The 24,251-nt window shown below is 32.0% G+C and overlaps 3 protein-coding genes across 3 annotated transcripts in view; 2 read left to right on the plus strand and 1 right to left on the minus strand.

Annotated features, from left to right (window-relative positions):
- Nucleotides 1-1,032: 1,032 nt before the first annotated feature.
- Nucleotides 1,033-4,414, minus strand: LOC110995707 (trypsin, alkaline B). The gene is made up of 4 exons (XM_022262995.2): nt 4,304-4,414; nt 2,496-2,670; nt 1,816-2,074; nt 1,033-1,381 (listed from the first exon to the last, which is right to left on the minus strand). The coding sequence occupies exons 1-4, from the start codon at nt 4,401-4,403 to the stop codon at nt 1,076-1,078; spliced, it is 840 nt and encodes a 279-aa protein (XP_022118687.2). The 5' UTR covers nt 4,404-4,414; the 3' UTR covers nt 1,033-1,075.
- Nucleotides 4,415-6,540: 2,126 nt separating this feature from the next.
- On the plus strand, nt 6,541-7,380 carry LOC110995712. Its single transcript, XM_022263001.2, has 2 exons — nt 6,541-6,772; nt 7,077-7,380. The coding sequence occupies exons 1-2, from the start codon at nt 6,748-6,750 to the stop codon at nt 7,352-7,354; spliced, it is 303 nt and encodes a 100-aa protein (XP_022118693.1). The 5' UTR covers nt 6,541-6,747; the 3' UTR covers nt 7,355-7,380.
- Nucleotides 7,381-10,231: 2,851 nt separating this feature from the next.
- The window catches only part of LOC111001618 (IDLSRF-like peptide), a 56,092-nt gene continuing 42,072 nt past the window's right edge, over nt 10,232-24,251 (plus strand). The window contains exon 1 of the mRNA XM_045628614.1: nt 10,232-10,398. The gene's annotated coding sequence lies outside the window, so the exon portion shown is untranslated. The remainder of the gene's footprint in view (nt 10,399-24,251) is intronic.

Genomic DNA, 24,251 nt, shown 5'->3' on the forward strand with positions numbered 1-24,251 from the left:
ATGTAATAAAAAAACAGTTCACAGTAACAGTCAACAGTAGGTAAGGAATAACGCTTGAAACAGCTTCAGTGAAACGTCAGAAGATTATATTAAACTTGGACGTAAATGTACTTTGACTTCTGTCAATACTATAGAAAAATAAGTCGGGTTTTGCTTCCAGACGCTATAACTTCACAACGCACGAACCGATTTCCACGGTTTTGCATTCGTTGGAAAGGTCTCGGGCTGTGTGAGGTTCATATTAAGCATTTATTAAAATTCAGGAAGTATTTCAACAGAAAAACGGGAAAATCTTTTTTCACATACAGCGCCATCTCTGATACATAGTGTAGCGTATCGTAGATATGCACTAAAAATGTACATTTTCTGTCTACTTATCTAATTGTCTATCTAACTAATTGTCAATCTAACTAATTGTCAAACTAACTAATTGTCTAATTAACTAATTGTCTAATTAACTATTTATCTAATTAACTATTTATCTAATTATTTTTTTTATTCAATAAAAATAAAACATAAAATAAACACATTAGATGTATCCACAATAGGTTTCACTAATCACTACATAGTATAAAACAAAGTTGCTTTCTCTGTCCCTATGTCCCTTTGTATGCTTATATCTTTGAAACTACGCAACGGATTTTGATGCGGTTGAACTTTTCTCATCTCCGACTTCTCTTAACTGGCCAATCAGTGATGTTTGATGAAGAGTAGGCACTTGTCTCTTTTCTTTTTTTAAACTTTTCTAAGTAAATAACTGTCCAAATGGGATTAGATGGGATCGGTCGCAAGTAATGAAGCATCTGCAGTACTCTGGTTTATTCTCATTTTCCACATAATATTTACTATGTTGTGACTATTTTTAAATACATAAACTAAAATAATGTAGGATTGTATTATCACAATCTGGCTGCGTAATTTACATTCTCTGTATTTTTGATTTTGCCTGTATCTATATGGATTGATTCTAATGTTATTGAGATAAAACAATATGAAATCATCTACGCGATGGGGTTAAAAAGTAAAAAAATCTTTGAAATTATACAAAATTTATTTATACAAAAACTAACATACTTTAGCGAGCGTTTTGAATGATCCAGTTTGTGTATGAAGAGACTTTGGTACTGATGCCAGGGTAACGTGCATTTGCGCATCCATGGCCCCAGGATACAATACCGACGATAACATTTCCGGCGTATAATGGACCACCAGAGTCTCTCTGACAGGCATCACGGCCTCCAATGTCTAACAGACCAGCACAGATCATGTTGGGTGTAACATTAGGGCCTGGTAATTCTCTGTAGCGGTCAGTGCAGAGTGAGTTGTTCACTTTGTATATTTCCACGTGACGGAGGACCCTTGATGCAATCCCTTCGCCTGGCTGAAATCGAATATATTAGCACTTTATGTTGGACTGATCAGATTAAGTCTGCCGTAGGAGAATCACTGACTCAGTGCAGCAGGATGACCTCCAATAGGCAACGATGGCGGAACGTCGTGAAGCGCATCACATCTGCGCCTTCTACCATATAGCGATCACGACCGCTCTGTCAAGAGCGTACCGAATAAGAAGAAGAAGAATGTTTTTTAAATTGCCGACTTTCAAAAGACCGAAGCATTACCGGTACAATAAGACGTCTATGTTTTATGTCCTGTTGTGTCAACCTGCTATACATAGTTGAAACAGATGAAACAGCAGGTGAAATATCTTTGATAACTTCGGCAGGTAATTTCATGACGGCATTTCTACTTAATTGAAACAATTTAATTTAATTGCGTCTTACTGCGCGAGAGGAAATCAGAATGTTAACTTACAGTAGTATCTCCCCAGCCGGCGTGGACTACGGGGGTGTTGTCAGGAAGGACGTAACCCTGAGGCGCAATGGTTCCCTTCTGGATCGTTGGACTCCAGACCAGGGGAGTAGTCAGTTTTACAACATTGATGTCAGCGTCATACAGTGCGAGTACACGGTACTCAGGGTGTTTTCTGTCAAAATCTACGTAGTGGATAAATCCGCCTTCGTCACGGTAGGTGGATCCAGCTCTGATACGTCTGAACTCTGGTCTGTAGTTCCTAAATACATATTTGAAATACCAGTTTATAGGAGTACATCAAAAATCATATAGCCTAGATTTAAATAGGTTCAGAATAGATGCAACCATGTGTCTATGCATTACTACCCAAGATAATTCACTAATTATGGATATGTTACAACTAACTAGCTGGTGTGTTGCCGTCCTTTTAGGGAATGGTACTCTCTACTTAGGGGCCCTAAGTCGTATTGGTTACTTTACCTTACAGCTGGTCCACAAAGTTTTAAAATTATTTAAAACTAACAAAAGAAGTACTTTAATTATAATTTTCGTCGTCGTGACCGCTAGTTATAAAAAATACTAACTTTAGAATATTATAGTACTCAATAATTATTATATAGAATATTATAAAGTATGGCATAATTAATTGCCTTATAAATAATACAATTATAAATACATACCATCCTTCAAAACAGTGAGCAGCTGATAAAACCCAGTCTCTTAAGATAATGTTGGCTCCACATCCTTGATTCCAGTTGCCTGAATGGTACATCTCCACTTGCACTATATACGGATAATTTTCAATTGTGGTCTCTTCTCCCCCTATAATCCGGTTGGAAACGGCGACAGCACATCCTAAATGAAAGTGTTTTTATTACATATTAAGCCCCCAAAAACGGACTCGCGTTTTAATATTTCTGTAGGTGACCAAATTAGCTGTTTACGTTATGTGGTTTGATACGTGAATAAATTGTTCTGAAAAGAACAGTTGTACCTTTGCGTAAGATACAAGTGTGTTCTGAAAAGAACAGTTTTGTGAGTGTTGTCGCATAGGCTATAGGCATATCGAAGTGATCTCAAGAGAGCACATCCGAACGCTTCAGCCGCTGCGCGCAGAAAAGGGTCAAATTTTTGCCGCGCCTCGCTTTTGTTGAAACACGAGTCAGGTAGCGAAAGATCCCTTTCGACCACACCCTGCGCGTATTGGCTGAACGTTTTAAGTTAACATGTTATTACTACTTTTAAGTATAGTTTAAGTTTTTTATACAAATGTATCTATTTTTGTAAAATATTATTCATTCTATATTCATACTATATTCAAGATTCAATATACATTCTCATATACTCAGTTCCATCTTCAACCTCTTCTCGACAAGTTATTAGGAAGTTTATTTTATCTACAACCAAGAGAGCACATCCGAACGCTTCAGCCGCTGCGCGCAGAAAAGGGTCAAATTTTTGCCGCGCCTCGCTTTTGTTGAAACACGAGTCAGGTAGCGAAAGATCCCTTTCGACCACACCCTGCGCGTATTGGCTGAACGTTTTAAGTTAACATGTTATTACTACTTTTAAGGATAGTTTAAGTTTTTTATACAAATGTATCTATTTTTGTAAAATATTATTCATTCTATATTCATTCTATATTCAAGATTCAATATACATTCTCATATACTCAGTTCCATCTTCAACCTCTTCTCGACAAGTTATTAGGAAGTTTATTTTATCTACAACCAAGAGAGCACATCCGAACGCTTCAGCCGCTGCGCGCAGAAAAGGGTCAAATTTTTGCCGCGCCTCGCTTTTGTTGAAACACGAGTCAGGTAGCGAAAGATCCCTTTCGACCACACCCTGCGCGTATTGGCTGAACGTTTTAAGTTAACATGTTATTACTACTTTTAAGGATAGTTTAAGTTTTTTTATACAAATGTATCTATTTTTGTAAAATATTATTCATTCTATATTCAAGATTCAATATACATTCTCATATACTCAGTTCCATCTTCAACCTCTTCTCGACAAGTTATTAGGAAGTTTATTTTATCTACAACCAATTATTCCTAAAGTGCACATCTCCTAAAGTGGAATACTTCCTAAAGTTCTAATTAAATCCATACAAACTAAATTAAATTTTATTAAAAGAACTATCACTTAACATCAGATGAGCCTCTTGCCCGTTTGCCCCCTGTTCTATAAAAAAACTATCCAGAAGTTCGTAGAAATTATTTAATAAATTAATAAATTCTACTTCATGAAGACAGGTAAAATTAAGGTTTTAAGGTAATTAAATCTAGAGAAAATTAGGCTGGCACCAGAAAGGTTTTATTAAAATTTGGTGTGATATCTTTCACGGTATGACACACTTGTCTGTAAACACATCACACGTTGGCGTTAATGTCATTAGCTATAATGACCAAAAATCCTAAGAAGCGTTGATGCCCGTTTATACAACACCAAGTACCAAAACACAATACAGATGATAAAATATTACCTGCAAAGAGCAGAACCACAAACGGAAGAAGTGACATATTGAAAATTATTTCTACAACAATGAAAAGATAGGAGGTATCGATTTTTATATAAAGAGGCATAGGTCACACAAATAAATAATCTCTTGATTGTTGGAGTATATTATCTATGTTATCTATTTTGTTATTGTGATAATTTAATCCATATAGGTAAAAATTTAAGGATTTCATTAATTTTTTTTTTATTAATCTAATCTAGTTTGAGGAAAAAAGCCTAAACAATTATAAAAGACGAAGAAGTTTAATGGTATATAGAGATGTCTATGTAATTAGTCATACATAGACGTATATATATGTAATTATAAGCTGGGAATTTCCATCACACAATACTTGCGTGGTGGTCAGGAAGTCCAACTCCAAAAGCTACCCCGCTCCTGAAGTATCTATTAGCGATTATCAGAACGGCTTTCGTCGTGGTCGTTCAGCTGGTGTCCCTCTTATACCTTACACAAGATGGGCAGAGGAAGAAGAGGAGTCCACAGCATAAAGTGCTTCCAGCCTTCCAGTTCCCGATAAATTACGACAGAGGCCAGAAACCTGGAGATCCAGTCGCTTAGACTGGATCTCCAGGTTTCTGCCCGATTGGTGCATCAAGATCGTCATCGATGGAGTTTGGAATATGTTATGTCTACGTATTATACCTAAGATTAAGTTTGAGAGATTGATTTGTGATTGATGGTTTAATATATATATGGTTCATGGAGACGATCACCAATTAGACTGGCCATAAAATAATTATACAGGTTTGGTAGGATAGTCCAACAATTACTTAAATCCTTTATTTAAGTTAATATTAAGACATGTTTTTAGTTTCATTTCAGACATAACATACTTGTAGACTAAATTTTTTTCGTTCTTTTTATAAATATCCTTTATAATTTGTATTATTTTACAAAATTAATCCACAAACTTTTAATCACATTGATTTCCCTGAACTACTACGGAAATAAACAAATATGCGTGATAAAATTTATTATACTTATGATTGGAAGAACTACTCTTATCTGATATGAATATCTAGGAACTACCGAAAATTGACATAAGACTTTATTTTATCAGGACAAAAACTCTACCTTTTGCTTATTTCACAAATATCCATTGACTTCAAGAGTCTTTAATAGACTCGTAACGGAATTTCAGAATTTTTTAAAAAACACAATTTTCATCTCCTAAGACAAGCTAAGTTCATTTAACACAACTTTCTGAATCCCGGCATCATACGTAAAATGGATGGGGAACTCTTGTAGCAACAAATAATTCTGATTTTACACATACATAGAAATTACTACCAATATATGTGTGTAGTAACAGGTTTTTATATGACTAACAATACAAAATTAAGTTAAATAAATTGTAAATTTATTTCGCTTTAAATTACTTAAAAGTAGTTCGCATATTGGTAGTCGTTACTGTCATTGTCACTGGTAGACCCATGAGTACATAACGTTGGAGTTATCTTTCATCGGAGATGTACCTTGGGGACATGGATGCGCTCTTTACCACGAGATCAGCACAGAAGTCTTTGGCAGTTGATAAATTTTATGATACGAACCGCCACTAAGAAATTGAATGCATGGGTTTACTACCCATGGATGCAATTTCTTAGTGGCGGTTTTATTAGCCAGAAGGCCACCACTCATCGTTTAATGGTCCTGTTAACAGATTGTGTAGGATATAAAATACATCGTTGGTGAAAATTTACTCTGTGGAAATTTTCTGCAACTCTATGCCTAAACGTTTAAGTTACGTGCAATTACAATTTACTATTTACTATGATTATTTTTTCTGTTTGATATATTCCTACCTAATTTCTATTTAGGTATTTATGTTAGGTTTTTTATTGTCTCCATAAAATAAATCTCAAAAAATGAACGAGTGTAGCTTGAAATATTATAATATATAAGTATTAATTATATTATTTTAATAAGGCAAAACAGTTTAATTGTATCAAGCTTCGTACAACCCAAAAACGTTCACGAATTATTACTTCAAATACTTCTCATGAATGGCGAACCCCATGCTAACCAGTGCAATTGTAATACGTATATTACTATACACAGACAAGCTAGAATAACATTAAAAATCGATTTTTTTTTTAATTTTCAGGCAAATAAAAAAGTTTTTATAATAAAAACCGAGTAGGTACATAATAGAAAATGCACAGCTGACGTAACCATGCTACTTGAATATATTTAATAAGCTATTAGTGAACCGTCTTCTATTGATCGTATATTATTTTAGTCATTGTAATTTCTCATATTAGACTAACAAAAGCCTGGATTTTATCCGGGACTCAAATCAATACATTCCCGAGTTTGGTACGACTACGCATGCGCAAACATTAGTTTTGACAGACCGCAATTCGCGTCTGTACGAAATCATAACAGGTAACATTAAAACAATAAAAATGGCACCGGAAAAGGAACTAAAAGGTATTTCAGTGTTTTCCCTTTTTTCATAAAATATTCTCGTAATGAAATGTTACATTTTTTCTATCTAATTAAGGTGAAATTTGTTGAAAGAATACAATAATTTACAAACCAGTTAGAAATTTCAAGTGATCGAGTGTTTTTAATTCATAATATCACATCTCCAGATATTATTTTTAACCCTGGATTATAATTGATTTTTAAACGTTGGTTTTTGTGTGAAACGTGAAAAAATCTAGTATAGATTCTGTAGAATCATATATGGTGTTTCATTACTACAGTGTATTCATAATAGAATTTGTTACAGAGTCAGAAGATGTAATGGAATCAATAGATGAATTAAAAGAGCGATTATCTTCTATGAAACGTATGATGGAAGAAAGGAAAGCAGCCGGTTCTGGAACGAAAGAGCTCTTCCAGGGTCACGCGCCAAGTTTAGAAGGAACTAACATGATAGATGGCGGTTTCCTAAGTTTTGTGTTCGGTGGATCTCTTGTCGTGATACTTAGCGTATCGTTTTATGCCTTTTATAACCTATACCATGCCGTTTTAAAGAAATTCCCATCGCCACATACGGAATTGTAAATTTTAATAAAACATTTGATAAGTTATATAACGTCTTTTATTATAAAAGTAAGATTTTCTATTATATCTGTAATAATTATTGAAAGAACAGCATATGATAAGTTATGAAAAACTTTAAAGTTTATTTGAGTTGCATAAGTTTTATATTATTATGAGTCACATTTTATGTCACATTTAGATATAAAAAATATTTAATATTAAATTCAATGGTAAGTACTATATTTATAAAATAATGTACTTATAAATGACATTAGTGATGATTCTATTACATATTAAAATTATACCGAATTTGTGACCACATTAACTACAACATAGCTTACTAAAAGACCTGTCAGCCATAGATTAATATACATAACCTAATCCTACCAAACTATATTTAAATATTCGGCAAAATTTTGTGTAGTATTGATTTTACAAGTAAAAGTACATTAATAAGTATAAAATATCAAAATACATATCTATATAATAACTAGCGGATCCGACAGACGTCCTGTCTACACGTCTTTAATTTCAAAATTTCAATTTTGGATCCGTATCAATTTTTCAATCGGATCCAATGTAAAACATTCCAAAATCAACAACAACTAATACATTGAAAATTAATTAAAAAAACAGCGGACCAAATTGTGAATCTAAACCATTCCCAGATCCCCTTGAACACACACAAAAAATTTCGTCTAAATCGGTCCAGTCGTTTAGGAGGAGTTCAGTCACATACACACGCACACAAGAAATATATATATTAAGATAGGCTATTAGGATTAATCCTGTGTGCACTATTTTTAGTAAATTACGTTTTACTAAAAATGTCATCTTACGCTGGCCGCATGTTGCAGCCGAGACTGAGTGCTCTAGAGCGGTTATACTAAATTCATATCCGCAGATATGAATTTAGTATGGAATAGTATCGCAATAATTCAACCACTCGAGAAGTTCCTGAGCGATCGAGTTTCGCCGTGCAGTCGACTGCTTATAGCTGCCGGAACCATACACGGACACCATACAAGGGGCACCATACTGCCTTTTGGACGCCTGTTGGAAGCACCCACATACTACGGTGTCTTCTTCACCTACGCTTGCGTAATAGTAGTACAAGAAGAAGTATTTATTTATTGAAATCCATCTTGTAAATGAGTATCAGTATTATTTTGCGGACACAACTGCTCCAAGCAGTCGTAGTCGACTGCATTATGCGGTCCGTCTATGGCCAGCTTTACAGGTCAACTTCAATGTGTAAATCAGTCAGTTATGAAAATGAAAATGAAAATGACAGACAGCGATAACCGGTTAATAACAATTACTTCGTATCTACGAAATAAAGTTTATTTTATTATTATTATATTTCATTCCGTATTTCACCGACTTACATACTATGCAATTATACGGCTGTCAGAATCAGTCTTCACTAATAACGAGGCTTTCTATTGGAAAACACATTTTTAAAATCGAAAGAGTCGAAAGTCCCCTACAACCTCACAAACTGATTTATTTCATAATATAGGAAAAGCATTTACCAAAACATTCAAAGATCTTCCCCCTAAATGTTGATTTACTATATTATTATACTATTAATTATTATTTGCGTGAAACATTATAATTAATATTAATTTGATAACGTAATATTATATTTTAATGTGATGATGTACTGATGAAAATAACATAAGAATTGACTATAATGATATTACTCATAATGTAATTATAATTCACGAAATTCTAATTCTGTAAAAATTAGTTACTTAATTTACAAAAAATATAAAATAAATTTTAGAATTTATATATTTTATTTTCATTTAATTTAGAAATTCTCTAATCTAACTTTATTTAACCAATTTCTGAAAAGTTGCATATATGTAGTAGATAATTTTTCGAAAAATAAGGTCATAAAGAAGTCATACGAGTGTACACTAGTACCTACACGCACACATTTTTCTATTGTTAGTATCGTTTTTCCTACAAACGTAGAACAAAAAATTTGAAAAGATTTAAGAAGTAAAAGATTAAAGAAGTATAACTTATAACTATATGTGTAGATAAGTACACGCACGTTTTTTTTAACTACTTTAACCCCTTCAAGCTATGCTAAGCTCGCCAAAACAGCCTGTGCTGAGTTGTAAAGGCCCTTAAGGCCAACAGCGAGATTCCATTCAACAAAAAAAAATTAACTACTTTAGACTTAAAACATTAATATTGTGTTAGTATAAAATATATTTTAATTTAATCTCAAAACAAATGAAATTCAAAAACAACATTTTCAACTGATATATTTACAAGCGTCCTTATAACGATATCATCATATTTATAAAGTCGAATAGCTACCGCGAAGTTTAAACGTGGCAGTTACATTAAACTTCAACAGCTAAATATTACTACCGAGTTGAGCGCTAAATTAGGTATAAGGCTAGTTAAAGCTGTTATATGAAGTTAAGCAAAGAGGTTTTAATTTATAGAGACAAATAGTATGACAAGACTTTTAGAACGTGCAGGCCAAGAAAGGAAAAAAAAACTTAGGATATCAATAATTCTATTTAAATGAATTTAACGTTGTCCTCTCTGACCTGTAAAATACGATATTATAATAATCCCCGACAAATCTAACTTGTGATACCTTTAGATTAATTAATACAGGTCTGATAAGCTTTTGCTTTTTAAATTTAAGATCACCCTAACTGTCTCATACAAAATGCAAATTGCAAATTCATAAATATTCGTCAATTATCCATCTCACACATTCACAAACCTATGATTTAATGCCAAAGCTTGGTTTATTTTGCAAAAATGACAGAAACTGAAAAATATAAATGGTTTTGCGCCATGACGTCATGATGACATTAAGAAGTGACAGTAAGAAATGACATTCCCATTCCAAAAGCCCGACCCTCGAAAATTACCCGCGTAACAGGTAGAGCTACAATAAGCTTTAATTTCAGGCTTTCAGATCTTTCGAAGCTTTCAGTCAAGCTAACACCACCGTAGCGCGCGGACGTGACTTTCTTATTTGAATGTGTCAGAAATAACAATTGTGAACCAGCCGGCGCAATAAAACAGTAAGTCATTTAAAATGTAAATCTAAATCGTAATTGGATATTTAAATCTATTTATATAATTTTCGAACAAAGGAACTGTTGCTTGTAATCAACAAGTTAGGTTTCTGTCTTGCGATGTAACAAAGGGACGACTGTTATAGTTATATATTGTGAAATGTTGGTATTTATTAACATATGAAGTAAGTATATAATATGGCGTGACAAATCCCATAATTTACTGAACGTGACACTCCTTTTAGAACATGTTTAATGAACAGAATCTTTTAAATTACATTTATTAAATATCATAGCTTAGTAATAAAATAAAATTACAAAATTGAATAGATTTCTATTCTATTATTCTGTTAATTTTTGGTTCAGAAAATCTTTGAACCGTCAAATCGTTTAAAATACAGTTTTCTTTGATTATTTTTTTGCTACAATGTCAATTATAACTCGTTGCTAAGATTTGCCCGTTATTGCCTATAATTAGTAGGTACAAATACAATTACATTGGTTGGACTTCAGTCTATTATCCTTAAAAGCCCCTAATATCGTAAAACCTTGTTTATGATAATATAAAAAATATTCTAAGTGTATATAACATTTTATTGTAATGTCACTCAGTTGGAATAGCACGCGCTCATAAATGTCACAGTGTTTAGGAACTAAAGCACTTGCATTGTCAATAAAAAAAGACACGGCCAGTTCAAAATCCGTTTTCGATAGGCATGTTACATAAGGCTGACCACGGTTAGTCCCGTATACGTGTTTTTGAGATTGATTGACATTTAGTCGTTGCCATGTTAAACCTACTTATTTCAATTGTGTGTTAGTTTGTAACCTGTGAATTAGTTTATCAAAAATTTTATACAATCTTATAAAAAATATTATCTATTTAGAAGTTCAAAAATTTTCATTTAATTTTAGGCCAAGGTAATTTTTTTCTTTATTTTTGTAAAAAATATGACACTTCTTTTTCGACATTCAAATTCGTTTGAGTTAATATTTTCTATCCTTTTTTAATGATTAATAGAACCTACTCGACGGATGACCACGATACTCAAATTTATCAAGAAATCCCCATAATAGACTTGGAAGTAGATTAAAAGTTCTTACTCCGTTTGGCATTGTTACAAACACACATACAACACTGTCATTAAAATAAGGACGGTGAAGGAAGAAATATTTTTTACATTACCATTTTAAGTTCATTTCCGTTCAGTGACAAGTTTGAAATTTCATTTTTCAACTTCTATTGCGTCGTATTTTTCATTCAAAACCCCATAGAATGTGTAATTAGCATTTTTTAGGTCAAGGTGCGGTGAATACCCACTTTTACATTTCAATATAAACAGTGGCGTTTAAATTCTTCCTTCACTTGTTTATTTGACTACCAACCCAGCTTCCTGTGGCATTTATTTGACATTTTGGATTAAGTAAGCATGTATTATTACTTAGAAATTCTAATGGCGTCAGAATTTTTAAAACTGTCCGTAATTTTACAGTTTACAAACATTCCATAATACAAATCATTCCTACTATTTTTGATCTCAATTTTTTTTGTCAATATTATTATCAAATTATAATTAGTTATGCCACCGACAGAATGAGTAACGTACGTGATTAAAAATAAGAACACAATATATTATGTATATATTTAAAGTTTTAATACTCAAATATAAATATAAAATTAACTAAATAAACTTAATAAATTAAGTATTTGGAATTTTTTAAAACCCAAACAAAAACCTTTGCCTTGATATACAGAAATAGTTTTCCTTTCAATAGAATATCTTGTACCCAATCTTTCTCTGGCCTTTGACAAAGTTAAATGAAAATAATGAAATCGTTTATTCTTCTAAAGACGTCTAGTAGAACGTTGTACGTTTTACGAATGTTTTAGTAGTTAAAAACAAATTTCACTTTGTTTGGATGACCATTAAATAACAGTATATATACTAGGTACACAAAATTGTTCCGTGTGCCTCGTACGAAGTCGAATTAGCTGCATAATTCTCCAATGTTTCGGGTTTTATCGAACTATGACATCCATTATCAGGATATTGATCTTTTCCACTTCAAAAAGAAAGATGTCAAGAAGTACTTGAAGAAGCGGGAAGACTCTGATTTTGTTTAAGTAGTAGTTTTAAATTCTAAGTATTATTTGTTGTTTTTAAATTTTAAATTTCAGTTTACTTTAGTTGTTTAATGTATCTTTATCTATTAATGCACTTACTTGTTTTCTTTTTTATATACATATATTGTTTATCTATGTAATCTATTTTGGCTTTCTTAGTGTTTTGACTTATAATATGTATAAGTATAAGCTTTTAGACTACTTATAATTAAATAAATAGGTATATTTATCAGGTATAACACCAACTATGTAAATTAATCACGCACAACAATTTTAAATTATAAAATACATCCGAATTAATAATTTTATTTGTCCGCTAAAAATCACGCGATGTAGGTACACATTTTTATTGTTTATTGTCCAAATTTTAATTATTAAAATGCTTAAAATAGTTTCTTACACATTTCATTAAATTATTTCAAGCTGCGATATAAACGTTAGTGTTCTGATAATTCAATAATTTATTATACGTCTAATCTAACCTGTCTGAAACACAAAGAAAACACTTTTTTTACTGGAATGAAACTATGTATTGTTGTAAACTTATAATTATTTAACAGAATTTTAAATTTATCCGACGTTTCGCGTGCTTTACAGCGTCTGAATACGTCAGTTACCTAACTGTTAGAAACTAATGGTAATTTCAGTATTTTATATCACTTAAGAGTAATTGTTTTGATTAAAACATTTCAAAATTATAAGGGTGTGATGCGCCACTCACACTCTTAGTACCAGGCCACTGAAGTTCTGAGTACGAGAGGCAGCCCTTATGTTTCTCATTAGAAAAGTAGGAAGTGAATGACGTTAGTAATTAGTATTGAAGTAAGAACATCATTTACGTCCATCATCCTACACCCGTGAAATAATAAGAGGGGGAAATACAAATTGACTCCCTACTCAATCCAAATTCGTCTCTCAAGGTGGTGGTTGACGATCTTTCCAGAAAAGCACTAGTAGTAGCAACTAAAAATATAGTGATCGATACGATATATATATATATCGTGCTTCCACTATTGCCTATAGCCAAATCTAGTAATGCTGGATTGAAGTGCATGAGCCTCCCGCTAACGAGAAGACTTTCGAGTAAGCCAAGGATGCGGTGAAGGAAAAGAAAAAAGCGTTTACAGTTATAAACTAATATATTTAAACAACGACTCTTTTTAGGCTGTAGTCTTAGACTAAAATAACGAATTTGCGAAAGCGTACAGCACTTTAAAATCTAATATAAGAAGTTTCACGATTGATTAATTACGTAAAGAGCATAATTAGAGCCTTAACTTCTGAACCCTTTTATATTTAATAAAATCTTTAAAGGTTGTGGTGCGCACTAGACCTAATATAATTTATTCAGGGCACGACTAAACGTATTTTAGCATATATTCGTGATTCACTCAAATGGCTTTTTTTGAATAATGTTTTGTAATGTTTATTTTGGTAATTGGGTTATGTGAGTACTTGGATAAAGCAGTATTTCGTTTTAGCTGTATTTATCATACATTTTATATTCGAAATGTATGAACAAAGTGAATGTTTTTTCAATGATTTTTCCATTTAGGCATGCAGTCAGACGGGTCTGTCTTTCATGCCAATATCATGTTTTACCAAAAAATATTCATTTTATATTATTATTTAGTTTTTAACTCATTTTATAATTGAAAACCATTTCATAGAAATTAATTTCTTTTATGGTTTTTTTTAAATAATAACATTACATATATAATATAATAACTATAAACTTGATTCATAATATCAAATAGTTATATACCAACTTCATGGGGTTTCTGAAATGCACTCAAAACATCAAGTTATGCATATAATAGTTATGCAATATTTGCGCTTAAAGCTTTTTGCGCTTTTTTTATGTGTACCAACCGCGTTATGTACTTTGTTAAACTTTTTCGCAATGTTGAATGAATACCTTGTTATTATACTTATATAATTAAAATAAGATAAACATAATGTCTCTCTGTATAAATTATGACGCCAGTACCCTTAAAATTAATACGTATTACTTCAGTATGTTGTACCATTCTCTAAATAAGTCTAATGGATCGTTTATTTACCCCAGAGAAGTATATTATATGGAGGAAATGTGGCTTATCCAACAGTCTCAGTATTTGCTTGTTTTGAACTTTGACCTTTAACACACCCGATAAGAAAATAATCATTATGCTTAGTTAATCTTTTTCAGTCACTAGATGTTTTGCATTTTTTTATCGGCGTAGGGACGTGACAGCCCCATCGCCCACTGGTGAAATAACTTGTGACAGAGGTTATTTCATCAGCGTGCGTTGCCGGCCCTTTAAGAATTGAAAAGTGACAATAATTATCATTTGGTGGTAAATTTATCTATGTATTCTAGATTTCTTTAAGTATGCAGATATCAGGAAGGAGACCATAGGAAGCTCCTATAGGATTAATAATGTATCAAATATTTTATATAGAAATTATTTTTATTGTAATACTTGTATTACAGTTCTGGATAACGGTTAGGGTTTGTGATTGTCACAAGTTAATTTAATATATTTTTACTTTAAATACTATTAGGCATATAAACGTCCGTCCCTTGTCCTTTGATTTAAGATCTGCCAGTATTATTAAAATTATACATATACAAAATCGTATCCATAATAAGAAACGCAGTATCACTTAACATCAGGTGAGTCTCCTGCCCGTTTGCCCCTTGTTCTATAAAAAAAGTGAACATTGTACCTATATGAATAATATTTTTTTGTTTTGTAATAATAAAATTCAATGTTATTTGATTATTGATTGATTGAAATAAAATTAATGATGGATGTTAACATTTCACAACGGCAACCTTGCCAATATATGCGCTGATCGTAATAATGAAATATGTTAACATTGATATTATGAGAACACTTTAATGTTTTATTATACGCTACTACTAATTTGAATTGAACGATTCATTGATCTCGGTCCAGACCTTTTCGTTCGTTACTACTATACAAAATTACAATTATACTAATTTTGCCCGATTTCTACTAGATAACATAAATAGATAAACCACATATATAGATAAAGCAAATATATGTTGGAATTATATAAGTGTTAAATGCGCACATAGAAAGTCCATTGATGCACAGCTGGGGATCGAACCTACGATCTCAGGCATGAGAGGCGTATTTAAATTACCATAAAGTACGATTAAACAATTGTACTATGGGTCAGAACACGTTTATATCTTCCTGTGAAGGCAAGTGAAGGGGAAAATTGCCTACCAAGAGTGGCTAAACAACACAAAGGGTATTAAGATCGATAATTTTACATACCTACAGCACCCACGCCATACTATATCAAAATGTTCATATGAACAAGTTGCGTCATGTAACACGTGCGAACTAATATAAAATATCACTGGCACTTATTTTTATATGAATAAAATTATATTTTCTAATGAATTATTTTTTTATTTAGTTACGGCTCTCATGCCTGAGATCGTAGGTTCGATCCCCAGCGATTCAACAATGGACTTTCTATGTGCGCATTTAATACTCGTTAGTATAGTGAAGTGGAACGTCATGAAACTGGCATGCCTTAGACTCAAAACGTCGACAGCCGTATCGAAATCTGAGTCTCAGATCTAAAAAGTTGTAGCACTAGTTATGTTTGGTGGGAGTTTCTGGACAGTTCGAATAAATGAAACACTTTGTTTGAAGCAGATCAACTAAAATTTGAGCCTAAAACTAACATACAATTATTATGAATTACGCTAGATTAAGAAAAAACTAACTTGACTTAGGGTTCTTAAATCTAAGCGATATTTCTTTTACCAAAAAGAATTTGAGTTAAGTAGACGTATTAAACCCAATCGAAAAAATAGTACAATTTATGAGTGTAATGAAAAACTAATTTCCAAATTTATTACTAAACTAGTGGCTTAGTCAAGATACCTTAACAGTAGCGTATGTAGAAAGTCGACATCTTGGCTAAGCGCCATTTTGATTTTTAATATATTGGCTAGATGTGTACGATGATTGCTAAAATTTGGTTTGTGCTTCTAATTATTAATTAATATACCATAACTAATGTTAGGTTACATTACTACTATTTTTTAAACAATTGTAGATAATAGATTAGGTAGTTAGTAGAGAAATAGCAGGAAGCGAGTATAACTCCAGTTAGTCCTTTTTTAAAAAACAACCTACTGATGCAGTTGAAATGAAGATTAAACTTCTTATCAACATCTTTTACTCCACAAAACATAGAGAAACTTTATCTTTAGAGATTATTTTATTATGTTCTGAGATTTAACTAGGGACCTAAGTTTTGTAATAAAGCCTTGGATGAAAAGTTTTAACAAGTTTTAGCTTTCCGTTGTTTAGCCTTAAGATTTCAAAAGTTCTTTTAAACTTTCTGAACTGTACGTGATAGACTGCTTTAAAATTGTATTTATAAACTACATTAACCTAGGCCCACAATCGTTAGTGCAACATGAGGTGGTCCCACCCAAAGGAGGGGCATTGCTCACTGTACCCCGGTCAGCAGCAGTACTAGTGACATTAGAAAAGGAAGCTGAGGAAAATGGTGTTACATATGCTGAGGTTATTAAGAAAGCAAGGAAGAGTGTAGCTTTACCTGAGTTAGGCATAAGTCACATAAACATCAGGCGGGCAGCTGCAGGTGGGCGTCTTATTGAAATAGAAGGCGAGGCATATAAAGAAAAGGCAGATTTACTCGCCAGTAAATTAAAAGCTGCGCTTCTTACAATGGCGAGAGTTAGTAGGCCAGAAAAAATGGTGTGTCTCAGGGTTAAAGGCCTTGACGATGCAGTTACTGCCGAGGACGTAATTGCTGCCCTGTCGAAAAAAACAAACTGCGCAGCAGATTTAATAAGGTGTAAAGACATTGAAAGGCGATACAGAATAAGAAGTGTGCTTGTTCATTGCCCAGTTGCAATAGCAAAAATAATTCTGGAAGGAGAGTGCATAATAGGATGGAGTTTGGTGGAGGTAGTTATTCTAAAATTACCCCCATTGCGCTGTTATAAATGTTTGGAATTAGGACACACACGGGCGTCATGCACATCCACGGAGGACCGTAGCAATGTGTGCTATAGGTGCGGAAAAGCGGGACACAAATCTGTCAGATGTGACGAAGCACCACATTGTGTTATATGTGCAAGCGAGAACATGGCGGCGAATCACGTGTTAGGTGCAAGAAATTGCAACCCTACTGTAAAGACTTCTCAGGCGATGTCAATGTAATGGAAGATGGTTGCTGCAGCAGCCAGTCACGGGGTCTCTTGGTAGAATGCTAACGCGAGCCCAAGTTACCCCAACAGTGACGTGATTGGTGGGAGGGGTTTAGTGGGTAGGGCTTTAAGAGCGAGTCCCACACTCTGTGCGAAAATGCATTCCCCTCAATTAAAAAAAAAAAAAAAAAAAAAAAAAAAAAAAAAAAAAAAAAAAAAAAAAGGCCCACAATCGTTATCACGTTGTATAACGCCCATCCTATACCCTATCGTTTTGTTCCGTAGATATCTCTAAAAAGCGTACTTGAATAATTTTGTCCATGGAAAAATCGATGACTCAAGATATTACTTAATGTATTTATACGGCTGACATTTTTAAATAGATTTTTATTGGATCTCAGTATCCTATTATAACGAATGGTATATAAAAAGAAAACAAAATACTGTAACTTATAATACAATGTGTAAGTAAAGTAAAACTTTGTCTAATGGGTACTTAGGAATTTTCCGTTTCAGTTATAAAAATAATTTTAGTTGGGACACAATAATATCAATATTGTACGCAATATAGTTTCCCAAAACAATCCTGAAACTTCTAAATGGCTCAACGCAGAGAAAGAAAAAGAAATTCCATTATGAAACTCCACCATATCCCTGGTTTTCCATACATTAATATTTATAAGGTTGTGATGTCAGAGTTTTTGAATTACTGACTTTTTGCGCGATAAATTCTATTTATTACTAATGATTACTGACAGGATACATATTTTAGCAACTTAGATAAATATTTCTAATAAATATTTATAAATTAATGCACTCACTCTTACAAAATACCTATAGAGTATCCGGCGAAAATTTTTATCTTTTGATTTTCTCGTCAGTGAAATAATGGCTTCAAATGCACTTTCCGGAAAATGTTAAAGCTTCCGAAGTAGCCATTAGGTTTCATTCTCTTTAATTTACCGAGTACGAATGAGAATTTTTCAAACTGCTACTGTAAAATGCAATTTAAACTCAATGCATTTGCTAAAAAGAAATTCAAAGTTACTTTTTAATACTTATTTTATCTTTGAATATGAAACGCAAACTACCGATATTGCAACAGTTACGCAGATCACTAATCAGAGCATAAACAATAAAGTAAGGCAAAAACAAACACAACAAATCTATGTATCGCATGGAATTCATGGCATTTACCTAGCTAGTATTAACCATTTAACAATGAGCAGTTCTAATACAAAATATAGGTTCCTCGACCAAAATATGTTTCTTAAAGCCATTACAGTAAAAAACTATCAAATACATTATTTATACAGGTTTACTCCATTCCTCTAAGTTTCTAAATGATCATGATTGATGATTTGCTTTTTTAAAAGAGTACCGAGAGTTTTTTACGCCGGCTTTTTCTCTCGGCCTAAACCCTCTGTCTTACAGGTTCGAATTTAATGACGTGGAATAAGCGATACCTTGATGATCTTATGTCCCAAAATAAACGTATTTTATTTTATCCAAAACTGCAGACAACAATACATTATTCGAAACAATCACTCCTCACATACATAAATAAATAATTTATTAATTTAAAGTTAATTTATTTTAAATACCTGGTATTTGCAAACTTTACTGTGAAGTGAATAACTACTAGCATAGGGCTAGCAGTTATTATATATAAAAAAACACCTAGCCAGTATGGGGTCAAAAATTAACTGAAATTTGATCAATAACATTTGCTTGTAATTTTACAATAGTGTTAACTTGTCAACTTTACGTGGAAACAGCTAAATGTACCAGACGAGCAATCAGTGAACAATAGAGCCCTCACATACAGACACTGTATTAGATCGTTTATATCGATCCACACCATTCACAATACAAAATATCTCTGAACAAAACATATGTAGGTGAAGTATTTTTGTACAGGGCCATATAAGGTATAGAAATACTTGATTGGCGTTCAATTTTGACTTCGAGTTAATAATTCAAGATAAAGTTTGTTTCCAATTATTGCCACGAGGATAATGTTACGATACCTGTGTTATGTCCCATACTGGATTCGACTGAAGACACAAAGACGTGTAATCATAGAATATATTGGATTAATCTGCTATATACAGCATGTTTTTTCTATTTGAACATTCATGTTGTGCTATGTAAATTTAATTTAAACTTCGGATGTATTTCCAAAAAGTATTACTAAGTAAGATATAGTTTTTCTAGTGTACTTATACAACATTTACGAACATATCATACATACATACATTTATAACAGATTCTTAGTTTAATAATTTTATCATTCAAAAATCATCTAAGCTTGATGTTCACAATATTGGTAGACGAGCGACATTTTTCATCGTTTCTCGTTTATCCCGTGTTTTATGATACGACGATAAAATCGACAAAATGGAATTAAATATGTATAACGAATTGAGCCATACTATCGATCGTAAATAATACAATATTTACAAAGCATATGCTGTATTTCATTTTGTGAGAGCGTGAATGGAATTTTAACTCATTGACTTCGGCTACCAATTATTAATAATCATTATCTCGACCTCAGCCTTCTGTAAAGGTTTCATGATCATTTATGAATCTAATAGGCAAGTGATCCGCCTTCTGTGCCTGACGCACGCCCTCGACTTTTTTGGCCTTATACAAGCCTCAAGATGTTTTCCTTCACCATTTCTTCTTCAGTTAAATGCACACATAGAAAGAAAATGGACTTTCCATTGGTGAACAGCCGAGAATCGAACCTACGACATCAGGCATGAGAGTCGCACGCTGAAGCCACTAGGCCAACACTGCTCATATCTTCCTTATATTTCATCTTAAATACTAGTACAAGGAGAATTTTTTATAATATCTTTTATAATCTTTTACATAGTTACATGATTAAGGATACAGCTACTGAAATACATTTTCTAGTTTTAAAATAACTATATTCAAAAACTTCTTTATCAATAAAAAAAAACGGTTCGTTCAAGGGTGATCAATACGATGTCGCCGGTTTCCAATACTTTTTGTGAATAAATAACGAACCGATCAAATGCCTATAATCTATCTTCCTGTTTATAAATTACAAAACCATGCAATAATCATCTGTCTATGTTTTTAAATAATAAACAAAATTCGCGGTACATTGACTTCATATTTATAAGTGTTATTAAATTAAAAAGTTTATCAATCTGTAATTAACAATAATAATATAAGTCAAATATATCAGTTTGTGTAAAATTTTAACTTTTCTAACATAGTTTGGTCACAATTACTAATAGGTTTTATCAATGGACCCAAACTTTTAATTTGAAATAAGTAAATTAAGACACTAAACATACTTTTTTTTATAATATGATTGAGGGGACTTTGTTCCATAGTGATTTATATTACTACTATCAGTAATTTTTCGTTAATTAAAATATAAATAAAATTTGTTTTATAAACGACGGTTATAAAAGTTATTTATCAGAAACGATGACCTCTGACCTTAGAAAATACATTTTTTACTATGTTCAAATCTAGACATACATTTTCATATTTTATGTACCTTATACACGCCATTTAATAGTTTAAATTTTAAAATGTCGTTCTTTTTATAGAGAATTACGTAATCGTAGCTGATGACATAGCTAGCTACTATTAGCAAAGTAAGCATTATTAGCCATTGGTACTTTCTATAATTTAAGCATGTAAAAGGCAAACGTTGGGCTTAATGAAATAAAATAACTCGTATCACATTAAATATATTTTCATCTATGAATAAACTAGTAATTTCTTCGTTTTTGTTTTTTTCTTCTCTAACTAGAGTGAATTCTTCAACAGTATTCAAAGAGAAAGATGATAAAAAAAAAGTTTGAGGTTGCATATTTTACTTTAAAAATTCTGGAAAACATTTCTATAAAAACATGTTTATAAAAGCGTGTTTCATGTAAGTCAACGTATCGTATGTTATTAGTAATTCATTCGTTAAGTCTTTTTGAATAGGAACGTACTCGCGCTCACTAAAGACGCTGTCAGCTTTTCTATCGATTTTTTTTAAATCAACAACTGTTCCATTTTTAAATATAGAATAAGGTCGTTAAATGAATAAAACCTCATTTGCTGATAGCACGTTTTCCGTCGTTCGAACAACAGGTAACACAGTGTAGACATATTGATCGTGTAATTCGACTGGACCCGCCCTTGGCCTATTCCGCCCCTACAATCAGAACTTCACAATTAGCAACTGCTAACTGCGAACTTGCTTGATTGTATTAGGTTAATAATTGATTACAGTTGTTTCAACTATTGATTTAGTGACGTTGAAGATAGTTCTATATGATATAAACACTAGCAGTGCCTTAATGTATCTGAGTTTTTTCGATTTATTTTGTTTACTTTTGACTTTATGTCTATTTTTCTAGTTTTGATATATAACTGAACTTTTCACTTACTTTGCATAATCATAATAACAAAAAAGATACGTTATGTGTGTATTAATTAAAATCGGGTTTGATTTAATTCCAAAATATGAACAGTAATAAAAATATAGTTTAAAGTATTATTGGAATACATTATTATTGATTTTTATTTAGTACTAATATTGTCATTAAGTAACTGGTTGGTATCATGAAACCTGTTACTTTTCTTATACTCTATTGTTTTAAGTTACTTCACATTAAAATTACGAAGTTTTTAGATAACTTCTTCGCTATTTTGACTGAGATAAAAATGTAAAGCATAAAATTAGTAGATCGAAACAAACTTTATTTTAAATTAGGAAACTGAAAAAAAGAACTACGTTCGTCTTTTGTTTAACGCAGATGTTCTTGTTATGTAATATGCAAACAAAAAACACATATCACCCTAATTCCTTTGTTCGTTCATGTACATAAAAGGCACATGTGTTGTCACTGTCACAATGGGTGAGGATCGCCGGAAGCCAACTGGGACTCAAATATTAGACAAATGTAGCACATAATTTTCTTGGCCTTCACTTGTAATCTTTATGGATTAACCTTAAAATATTTACTCTTTAATACTAAATGTATTTAATATTTGTATAGTTCGTATTGATTTTCATCGAGGCACGAGTAAAAGGATATAAAAATGTATAATACCTTAATTTATGTTCAGCGAGGCAATTGGCAATGAGAAAAAGAATTTCCTACAGTTAATAAAACCACAAAATATAAATCGGTAGATTTTGCTTCATTAACGATCAAATGAAACGTCTATCGGGCAATGATTGCGATAAACGCTCCATTCATCTAATTTCCATATTGCTTCTGCGTGTGATTTCTACAGTAATTTGTGTCCAAATACATCTTCATCTTTAAATCTAATAAGAAGCATGGGGCTTATCTTAATTCATGAATATATTATATATCTGTGGTCATAGATCAGACAATAAGTATATTTTTGCTCAGTATGACTTATTAATACGTGTGTAACACTGAAAATGTTTACAACTGGCCAGTTAGAAACCATTGCTAATGAAAACTTTTTTGAATTTCAATTTTAGAACACATTGGTAACCTAATGTACTGTATGGGATTGATTTTTGATTTGTTTTTGTGAATTGGCGGCAAATTTAAAACTCTTTTCACTCGTGAAAATGAACCTAACGCGAGAAAATTTTCGGTTAGTGATTTATTATGGCATTCGTTGTGGGCTTACTCAATAACAAAGCAATTTAACGAGTTTAAGCGTGGACTTAGCAATCTCAACGATGATCCGCGCGAGGGACGTCCTTTAACAGCGACTACTAAAAATATCATCAGTGCTGTCCACCGCATGCTAGAGGAAGATAAGAGAGTGACCTATCAGCAGATACGGGCAAGCCTAGGCATTGATATGAGTGGAGTTCAAAAAATAATGTTATTTTATATTTCCTGAACAATTGTTTCGCTACAACTAGAAGGAATGTAAGACGCAGTTTTAAAGATAAATGTTGATATTTATAATATATACTTTTTGTTGATTCTAATTATTAGAAAGATTTTAAATACAAATAAGATACTAATAATATATAAATTATTGTTTTTGTTACTTCAGATATATTTATAAGATAGATCTAAGACTTATTAGATCTATCTTATTAAGGGTGATCTTTCATTTAATTTTTGCGTTAAATAATATATACCCTAAATTTACTTCAGTATTTCTAAGAAGATATGATTAAGGAAAGAATTATCACATAAGCAACATATATTATCTTATCTGTACTTTAATAACAAAAAATTCTTAGAATAGTATATTATTGATTTTCGGATCACGTGTTGATTAAGTACCTACTTAACAGGTGGTCTTAATTTTTGGTCATAATCTATTTGAATTAGCATTGCAGACTAATTATAATAATGTATTCTATAGAAAAAATATAAACAAAATTAGTAATGTAACAATTCTCTCTGTGAAGGATTGAATCACATAACAATTCTATTCCTATTGTTTGATATTTGTCAGCCGAGCTTAATATAAATTTTCTAATTGAATAATAATAACCTAAATTTAATATCTTTTAAATTTAGGCTATATTAT

This window comes from Pieris rapae, chromosome 6 (assembly GCF_905147795.1).
Source record: "Pieris rapae chromosome 6, ilPieRapa1.1, whole genome shotgun sequence".
In the NCBI taxonomy this organism is placed as follows: Eukaryota; Metazoa; Arthropoda; class Insecta; order Lepidoptera; family Pieridae; genus Pieris; species Pieris rapae.

Excerpts from the sequence above, each read along its gene's own strand:
- LOC110995712 (XM_022263001.2), top strand. The coding sequence starts at position 6,748 with ATGGCACCGGAAAAGGAACTAAAAG. Across the intron at positions 6,773-7,076 it reads ACCGGAAAAGGAACTAAAAG|AGTCAGAAGATGTAATGGAA; the intron begins GTATTTCAGTGT and ends AATTTGTTACAG.
- LOC110995707 (XM_022262995.2), bottom strand. The coding sequence starts at position 4,403 with ATGCCTCTTTATATAAAAATCGATACCTCCTATCTTTTCATTGTTGTA. Across the intron at positions 2,671-4,303 it reads TGTGGTTCTGCTCTTTGCAG|GATGTGCTGTCGCCGTTTCC; the intron begins GTAATATTTTAT and ends ACTTTCATTTAG. Across the intron at positions 1,382-1,815 it reads CCGGCTGGGGAGATACTACT|CCAGGCGAAGGGATTGCATC; the intron begins GTAAGTTAACAT and ends ATTCGATTTCAG.